The sequence below is a fragment of the Delphinapterus leucas genome, chromosome 6 (genome assembly GCF_059928025.1).
Source record: "Delphinapterus leucas isolate spDelLeu-1000000601 "Yukka" chromosome 6, BTC_Dleu_Yukka2, whole genome shotgun sequence".
In the NCBI taxonomy this organism is placed as follows: domain Eukaryota; kingdom Metazoa; phylum Chordata; class Mammalia; order Artiodactyla; family Monodontidae; genus Delphinapterus; species Delphinapterus leucas.
This window is the reverse complement of record NC_143134.1, coordinates 26,073,988-26,083,729: the sequence shown is the minus strand read 5'-3', so window position 1 is coordinate 26,083,729 and position 9,742 is coordinate 26,073,988. Positions and strand designations below refer to the sequence as shown.

General features: G+C 50.4%; 1 protein-coding gene across 1 annotated transcript; it reads left to right on the top strand.

The window, feature by feature from the left end:
• Positions 1-24: 24 nt before the first annotated feature.
• On the top strand, positions 25-9,630 carry LOC149748865 (spermatogenesis-associated protein 31E1-like). The gene is made up of 4 exons (XM_089912599.1): positions 25-2,945; positions 3,934-3,991; positions 4,579-4,639; positions 4,797-9,630. The coding sequence occupies exons 1-4, from the start codon at positions 2,715-2,717 to the stop codon at positions 8,875-8,877; spliced, it is 4,431 nt and encodes a 1,476-aa protein (XP_089768725.1). The 5' UTR covers positions 25-2,714; the 3' UTR covers positions 8,878-9,630.
• The last annotated feature ends 112 nt before the right edge of the window (positions 9,631-9,742 follow it).

Here is a 9,742-nt window from a genome sequence, read left to right as displayed (position 1 = left end):
GAGACTTAAGCCTTGTCTCCCATGGACATGCAATATGAAAGGATTCTTTAAGCCTGGTAGTCCCAAAGCCGGGGCTGAGATTAACTTTGTTTTTATTGTTTCAAAGACTGTTTGGCACTCTGTAGTCCAAGTAAGGGGCTCAAAATCGTGACCCTTTAAAGCCTCACAGAGGGGCTTTACTATGAGCGCACAGTTCAGGATCCAAATCTGACAGAACGCTGTCATTCCCAGAAACTCCCTCACTTGTCTGCGAGTCTTGGGTGTTCCCACACTTGCAACTGCCTCTTTTCTATCAGGAAAAGGTGCCACTGTCCTGGGGAAATGAGAAAACCCAGATACATGACTTGTTGCTTACACACTTGGGCCTTTCTCTGGGAGACCTTATATCCAGGACTGGCCAAATAGTTCAGGGTCCTCATGGTATTTTGGAGACACTTATCGTAAGTACGGCCTGCTATGAGCGCATCGTCCACGTATTGGCGTGAGAGCCCTTCATCCAATATTAAGTTTCTAAGGTCCCTGCCGACATTTCCCCAAACAAGGTAGGGGAATTCTTAAACCCTTTAGGCAGGACTGTCCAACAATACTACCGGACTACCTGTGTTTTTGGGTCCTGCCATTCAAAACAAACAGCTGTGCTCTGATTCCTCTGCAATAGGAATGCAGAAAAAAGCATCTTTCGAGTCCAAAACTGAGAACCGACTGTATTCTCCCAGAACAGTTGTAAGCAGAGTGTATGGACTAGGCACAACAGGTTGCAGATCTTGGACTATTTCATTAATAGCTCTCAAGTCTTAGACAAAGTGATACTCTGTTGAGTCTGGCTCTTTGACCAGGAGGACAGCAGTACTATATGGGGACCTGCAAGGCATCATCAGTCCTGTTTTCAAAAACTTTTTGACAATTGGCTGCATTCCCTTTCGGGCCTCTTGACTCAGAGGGCATTGTTTTAGATTAGGTGTCCCAGCACCCCTTTTTAACAGGATTTGTGTTAGCCATGCATTTTTGTCCTTCCCTGGGGTGCCATCAGGCCCACACTTCTGGCCTTACCTTTCCGTAGACCTCGGGGGGAGAGAGCTCTGTCCCCTTTTCTGGGGCACCCATGAGTGCCATCTGTAGGCTTACAGCATGCTCCATTGGGACCCTGATGTCAAGCTGTTCTGGCAAAAAAGTTGCTTGAGCATTTAACTTACAAAGGAGATCTCGGCCCGAAACAGGGACTGGACATGCTGGCATATATAAGAAACTGTGTTTCGGGCTGAGGTCCCCTAAATGGCATCCTAGAGGTTGTAAGAAAGGATGATTTTGTACTTCTCCAGAAACTCCCATAACTGAGATGGGTAGACATGTTTTCTGTGCCACCTTGATGTTTACCACAGAGTATGTTGCACCCTAACCTATCAGAAAGTCAATCAACTTGTCCCCGACTGTCAAACTTACGAGGGCTCCTGTGGGGAAATCGGAATTGGGAGCCTCAAGTCCAAGGAAGCCCCCGGGCCTCTTCATTCATCTGTCGACCATATGAGAGGCTCCCATCTTTCTTTTGTTGTTTTCTTTCTTAGTTTTTAGCTTAGGGCAATGTTTTTTCCAACGCCCTTCCTCTTTATAGTAAACACATTGTTCCTTCCCCAATGGCGGCTTACCTCTCTTCAGGTTAATCGCCTTCCAGGAATCCAATGCTGCTGCCAGAAAAGCTGTGTTCCATCTTGCATCCTCTTACTTCTGTCGTTGTTCCCCGTTGTTGAACACTTTAAAAGCAACATCTACTAACTGAGAAGGGTTCATTCCAAATGCACCATCTAACTTTGGTAATTTTCTTCTTGTATCTGGGGCGCTTTGCCCAATGAAGGTCATATTTACCGTATTTTCGGGGGCCTCGGGGTCTGTATCCGCGTGGAGCCTCTAAGCTTGATAAAGTCTTTCTAGAGACTCTGATGAATCCTCATGGGGATTTTGGTGTATCTCCTGAATTTTGTTTAAGCTCTTTTGCCTAGGGTATCCCCTTTCAAAGATGAGACACACGTCGTATAATGCTCTAGGTGTGGCATATCTCCATTATTAGGAGCCCAGTCAGGCTCAGCAGTAGGAACCGTCAGATTTACTTCTGGAGTTCCATCTGGATCTGCTAGATGAAGCTGGTGTGCTTCCTCTCTAGTCCTGTCAATGACCGTCCTTCTCTCATCTCCAGGAAGCATCATGTTCATAAGAGTGTGAACGTCTTCCCGAGAGAGATGGTGAGTAGCAAAGACGGACGTGAAAGGTTCAGTCATATGTAGGGGGTCCTCTCAGCAAGGAGGGCTATGGTTTTTCTAATTAAACAAATCTGAAGTTGAGAACTGAAATGTAAATATGCGAGATGAAAAAACGATGGAATTGTGAACAAAGGAGATTCTGAGAGTATAAGTCACTGGGAAACGGCCAAAATCCTGGGAGAATTTCAGAGTTTCAAAGGCTATGAAAATGGTGGGTTCAAGCCGAGATCCCCAAGAGATCTGAGGAACCCGGAAAAATGTGATTTCCAGGTGGAACGAATAGAAAATTGACTAAGGTCTAGAAGACCCATGAGGGTGGAGGGATAGAGCTGTGGGGCGGATGTTTAGGGAGGGGCCGTGGTACAGCCTCCTCCTCTATTACTCCCTCCCACACCCTCAGGAGCCCTTTGTGACCAAACCACAGCTCTATGATAAAGGCCTAGGGCTTTAGTCTCCAAGTACATGCCCTGTGCTCAGTTGCCTGCTGGCAGCCGTGTGATTCAGATAATGGAGAATGCACTCTTTTCTCTGAAAAGCACTTTTGATACTTGGCAGTACTCCAGTTGCACTCTCTGTGTGAGTGACATCATCCTAGCCTTCCTGTGTGGACTGGGGCTCTATTTCCTGTTACTCCGCTACCTCGAGAATAATGTCTCTTCACCACCTCCCAGGAAACAAGAAAACATCAGGAAGGTAAGGAACCCTTGGGCCAGACCCACAAGCACAAGATCCTCTCTTCTTTTCTATCGTTATTTCCACTTTTCTCAGTCAACTACAGAGACTCCTGAAATGGGAAAGAATAGGACATCTATTCTCAAGTATACAACATCATCCCTGTAAGGACAAGCCAGTCTGGGCAGGGGATAGAGTGAACACTAGGATTTCTAACCAAAGCTCTCAGACCAGTTGCCCAGGTATGGTAGAGGGCTCCAGGGCAAGTCTCACACACAGTGACCAGAGGTCGAGGACTGGATACCGAGTTCAATCTCAGCCAGAGGACAGGCCCATGAGCACTGGATCACCAGCTGTGAACAGGTGTCTCGGATGAGGGCTGATCTGCTGGCAGTGCTGAGGCCCTGAGAGCCTCAGAGCCGGCGCTGGAGTGGCCCTGGCCTTGGGAAGCACCTGTTGGAGCTCAGAATGAATCCGTAGTTCAGAGAGAATGTGTGTGTTTTTTGAGCAGAGGAACAGTGACGAAAGAAATCCAGGGTGAATCTCACATTGAAAATCCTTCTTTATGTTCTTCAGAGAAGGAAAACAGAAAATATTTTTATCCTCTTTAAAAATGAGTGAAAAGTAACAAACGTAAGGTAGACAGCTAGTGGGAAGCAGCCGCATGGCACAGGGGTATTGGCTTGGTGCTTTGTGACAGCCTGGGGGGGAGGGGGGGATAGGTAGGGTGGGAGGGAGGGAGACGCAAGAGGGAAGACATATGGGAACACATGTATATGTATAACTGATTCGCTTTGTTATAAAACAGAAACTAACAGACCATTGTAAAGCAATTATACCCCAATAAAGATGTTAAAAAAAAAATGAGTGAAAGGAAAGAAAAACCACAGAGCTCTGTTAGTTAAACGTAGAAAGTCATATTATGTCATGGACACTGAGTGTCTGATGCTTGTCTAGAGAGGGGCGAGTGAGAATTGGGTCCCAGGTCCTCATTTGTTCTGTCTCTCAGCATCAAATGGAGCCGAAGGGGAGACGCAAGATTAACGAGAAAAAGAGAGCTGTGAAAGGTAAGTTGTGCCATTCATCCCTGTGTGCCCCGAGGGTTAGCCCCCATCTCTCTCAGCCCTGAGGGCCCAGCTCCACAGGCTCCGAGGAGGCCAGTGGCAGGGCCTGTCCCTCAAGAAACAGAACCCTCAGGGAGGCTCCTGGGAAGGAGAGCAGAACAACCCAGATACCTCCCAGATTCCATGTGCACAATGAAGTGGTGAGGGGCCTGGAAAAGGGTGTGGCCCAGCAGGGGTGTGTGGGCTACAGCGGACCAATAGCGCCTGGGTTGGGAGGTGGGACCTCCAGGTCCAACCGTGGACAAGTTGTTTAACTTTGCTCAGATTCCTCTGTAAGGTGACCCCTGCCCATTCTCCCCCACATGGAGGATGTGAGGACGGCAAGGGGTAATGGATATGGAAGTACTTTGTAAATGATAAACCCTTTCATGAGCTTCGCCATCGCTGTCAGGGATCATGTGGCTTTGGACGCTGGTGCCTGGGCTGCAATCTCCCAATGGTGTCCCCTTAAAGGGACACTGCACTCAGCCTCCTGTGAGACCCCCTAGGCCCTTGCCTTCACCACCGTGACCCACTCTGCTGATTTCCAGCTTGCAGAAATTCCCTGAAAGAGCTGGAAAAGGCTCGGGACCTGATTTCACTTCTGCAAAGGTAAAGAATCTTTCCCTTCTCTCCTGGGTTCTTCTTCCACCCAAAGCCTATGGTGTGACACCTGGGCTGCAGCGAGCCTGGGGCTGAAATGCGAGGGGGAGCCCTGAGGACAGCGTACGTCTAAAGCCCCGGGGTGAGGGACAGCAGAAGCACTGTGAAGTCAGCACGGGGGCCGTGGAGGGCCGTGGGGCCACAGGGGCCCACCCCTGCCTGCCCTGCCCAGCCCTCCTGGCCCTGGGGGCTCCTGGCTGCAGCTTGTGCCTCATGTCTCCTGCAGCCACCTGGACAAGCTCCCTCACAAGGGCGGCTTCCATCAGCTCTCCTGTCAAGACCCCCTCGGTGAGGTGGGCAAAGCAGCGCCTGCTGCAGCCCACCAGCCCTGCAGGGAACCTGCAGAAGACGATGCTCCTGCCGTGTGCCCATCAGCTGCCCTGGTTCCTCTGACCCAGGGCTCTTTACCTGTGGCGTCCAGCCTGTCAACAGAACCTCAAGACCAATCCAACTTGAAGAGAGTCACCCTTGGCACTGTTGCAAAGAGCTCACCTCCAGGTAATTCTTTTTTGCCATCTACCACTGCAGCCATCTTGAGTCTTGGCCTCGCATGCTATCACATTTTGTTCCTGTCCTTCTGGTGGAAGATTACCAAGGCCTTGTTCTTCCCCACCTCATCACAGAGTAAGTCCTGGCAAGAACACCTGTCCCACCAGCCACCAGGGGCCCCGTTCTCGGGAGGGCCCACAGACAAGCAGGTAGAGACTGGTAGCCCCTTATTTGTCAACCCTGAAGTCCAGAAGCTGCTGGAGCTTCTAGTCACCAAGAAAGTAAAACTAAACACTTGTAAGGAGAAAGAAAAGGATGGGTCATTCTCAGAACAAATGAGCTCAGACTACCACCTGAACACGTCAGGGAATATGTGGAAATCACTGGGTGCTGAGCAGCACAACACAACCCCTCAATCTTTCTGGAACATGAAAGACAAAACAGAGCAGCTAGAGCGGCTACCTGGTCCTCAGCAGCTCTTACACTCCGAGGTCTTGAGGGACCACTTGGAACAGAAATACAGCCAGCTCTACTGGGGTCTCCCCTCTCTGCACAGCGAGGCCCTGCTGGCTGTTCGGAGCTCTGCTCAACAGCAGGCACCCTTTGTTTTATTCAGTGGAGTTTCTCATGGCTTTTCAGTTTCAATTCAACCTGGAATACCTTTAGGTGCTTCCCAGGCCCCAGTCTTGCCCTGCCCGGGGGTCCCACCCCAGCCTTTCACTCAAAACTTGCCTCCCTGCCAGCCCCCACCTCTGGCTCAGATCCAGGCCCAGCTCTACCTCCCATCTTCTCTCCTATCCAGACCACCTTATTCTCCACCCCAGATGAGTACCTGTGGACTAGACTGTCCTACCTTTCAGAACAAGACACTATATTTTATCCCCACTGAAACTCAATGTCTGAAATGCCCCTTGTTGCAGAAGCAACTGAAAAGTGGGGAGCCTTCACCCTCTGTGGTCAAAAGATCTCAGAAAGGCTTTAACCAACTCATTCTCACCCTTCCTCCAGACAGGGGACGCTCTCAGGCCCGAAGGTCAGCAGTTTCCATTCATCATGAGGACTTAATTGGCCCTGATCTCCAGAAGCAACATCTTCAAAAGAGGCTCATCAAAGAGCAAACCAAGAGGGGCCTGGCCCGCAGTATCCACCTGTCTCCGTCTCTGGAATTGAGCTCCTCTCAGTGCCAATTTTTAGGGACTCATCAGGCACAGGGCAAGCAGGGACCCTGGCAGCCCTCTGCTTTTACAGGCAAAAGGAGACTGGACCGACAGAGGACAAGGTCCAGGTGCCCTAGGAGATCCCACAGGAAGGGTCAAATGCAATTCCAACCAGGGCAGGATTTCGGCAAGGGTCTAAGGCCATGTCTCAGGAGGATCTCAAAAGCTTCCTCCAGGACCAGCCTCCCAGTCAAGTTTCTGCAAAGAAACTCTGAAAAGGAGTCAGAAAGATACTTGATGAGGCCCTTGAAGAGTAACTCTGGAAACTGTTTACCCAGTAGCCCAGAGCAGAAACATCTAGAAAAATTCTTGAAAGCCCATCTGAGCACAAAGTCGAGGCAGATTAATCAAGGTATGACGCCTGTGATTGTGCGTCAATCCTGGCTTGCTGCCAACTATGCTTCTTATAAGCCCCACCCTCACGAGGAAATCAGAAATCTAGCATCCTCGAAGTATTGGAAACCCTGTGCAAACTCCTCCCGTGAGCTTTCCTTCCTCAGTCCAAGCATTCGGCAGATGCTGGAAGCACATGTTATAAGCTGGCGGGTAAGGCACAGGTGGGGCTTACCCAACCAGGCCTTTGAGCCCATAAATCTCAAGCCAGGTGGGGCTCAACCCTTGTCCTCTCCAAGGTCCACCTTTTCCCCCTCTGCCACCTGTCAATCTAGAGCACACTCAAAAGCCAACTTTGCTAATAAGCTCTCTGGAAAACCTCAGCCCCATCAGGGAATGACAGCGATAACAAAAGCAACAGTTCCCACCCTGGTGAGTCCCCTCCCTGTTCCCTCACCTGAGCATACAGAAATCCAGAGGGCCCTGGGAAAGACTTCACCTGGTGACAGGTATGGGCCCTCAGAGGCCCCTCTGACTGGACAGGAGGGCAGACTGCCTTATCAGATGCCCACAGTCAACCTCATGGGCAGAAGCTGGGAGAATGGAACTGTCTTGGGGTTTCCAGCCACTAGGAAAACCCTGTCGCCACCAACAAAGTCAGTTGCCCAACATCCAAAGGAGCCATGCCTTAAAACACAGGTGGCTCAAGGCCGTGCCACTGGTGAGCTCCTTCCAGACTCTCACAGTGACATCCTCCTTCAAGACTATCCCATTGGCGTGCGCCTCCAGGACTTTGCCACCAATGTGCTCCTTCGAGACCATCACACTGATGTGCTCCTTTCTTCAGACATCTTGGCTTCTCACAGGTCTCTTTCTAGTTCCCAGAGGGAACATGCTAGTGAGGACGCACCAGCTTTCCAGGTGGTGCCATATGACCTCAACGTGAGTGAACAGAGCAGCCGGGGCCAGCAGAAATTCAAAACACCACAACTTCAGGACCCATTTAAAAGCCAGAGTGAGATGTCTGCCCCAACTGAGGAGTGGAGGGACCTTAAGAGGCCCCAACCAAAAGAGCATGAAGAAATGAAGAGCCAGAGGGAGATGCTCGCATCAGCTGAGGAGTGGAGGGGTTTCACGAAGCCCCAACCAGGACAGCATGAAGAAACAAAAAGCCAGAGCAACATGCCTGCCCCAGCTGAGGAGTGGAGGTGCGTTAGGAGCCTCCAACCAGGAGACCATGAAGAAACGAGAAGCAACCAGCAACAACAGGAACCCAGGAAGCCAAAAGTTAGGGACCCGTGTAAGGGCCAGTTTGCCTCGACTGAGGGGAGGGAGGACAATTGGAAGCCCAAACCAGGAGAGTATAAAGAAAGGTCTTCAGGACTAAAGGCTTCGCAAGCAAGTGGGATGAGCCACGCTTCTCAGGTCAGGGAAAGAGGAGAGTCCCTTGGGAGCAAACACCCCCAGCTCTCACCAGGGAAGAGACAGCTTTCACCAGAAAGCCAAAAAAGGATGAGGCAGTACGTCAGCCACGATAAAAGAGGCAAAGGAATAGAAGAATCCCTTCAAAAGGGCAAGCCTGCATCAGCCACTGCTCACCAGCAGAAACCAATCGAAGGCAAACCTGTTGTAGAGAGCAGGGCTATCGACCCTTGTGCGATTGCAAGAGCTGTTGGACAGGTCCTAAGAGAGAAACTGGGGCTTCACCAAGGACTCTGTGCCTCAAAGTTAAATCAGCACCCAGAACAGCTCCAGGCCCCAGCAGAGGGGCATTCCCACTACCACAGGGTTCTCTCCTCTTCAGAACAGAGACGGGTGTTGAAAGATACAGCCTACAGGCACCAAGCCAGCCCCAAGGACCACAGCTACCTTAACAAGAGCAGGCATACCACAGGCAGGGGCGACAAGTTAGCCTTCCCACCCAGGGAACTGGAGTCCCCAGTCAGACGCTGCCAGCATGGACCAAGGGTGGCCGGTGGCTCAGGCCACCTGCGCCATCACCCAACATGTCCTCAAAAATGTGTTCCCTCTGGTCAGCCAGAGTGCGCTTCTCATGCCTTTCCTGGGAGGAAAGTAGTGCCAAAAAAAGTTCAGTTCATGGAAAGAAAACCTGCTTCTTCTCACGTTAACCGATCATCTATGTGCTAATGGCTTCTCTTCCTACCACAATTTTCATTCTTTCCCAAAATACATGTTTTTTCTCTTGAGAGGTGGTGGTCTCGGTCTGTGCCCTGCTGGGGGGAAGGGAAGGGATCAGGGTCCACTCTTCCCAGGTGCCTGCTCTGGCTTCCAGATGGGATGGGGCCATGGAGGGAGGTTGACCCCAGCGTGCAATACTCATCCTCACCTCAATTCCCTCACTGCACTTAAGTTTCCATAATAGCAGCATTACAGAAACAAGCAACAGCGTTCAGGACGTGTCAAGGTGAACTAAACCTAAAGACCTCCCCCTTCTCAGGAACCGGCTCAGTCCTCTCCTGCTCTCTCTCTACCTTGAACTTGTGGGACTGTAGGGGAGGGGTTTGCAGAGGCTGAAATTCCCCTCAGGCTCCAGAAAGTGTCACAGACAAGTTCACATGTCAGAATAAGGAGGGGAGTTTGGGGGCAGTGCTATTCAGAGATTTTTATGGAGGCTTCATTACGTAGGAATAGTTGCTATTAGTAATTAAGTGAACCTCCGGCTCCCCCACACCTCCCTAGAGGTCCAGGGGTGTGCCTTAACGTCACAGCCCTCTAGTGACTTGAGTGGTATCCCTGGCAACAAGCCTACTTCCTCAGGGGGGGTTCCAAAAGTCACCTCATTAACATGAATTCAAGCATGGTTGAAGTGGCTTGTTATGAGTAACAAAAGACAACTTAATCTCTCTTATTACTTGGGAATTTGCAAGGCTTTTAGGAACTCTGTGCCAGGAACAGGGATGAAGACCGAGTATTTCTTTCTTATAAATCACAATATCGTACTATGCTACTAAGGTGTAAGAACAGACATCATAAGAATAAAAAAACCTTGAAA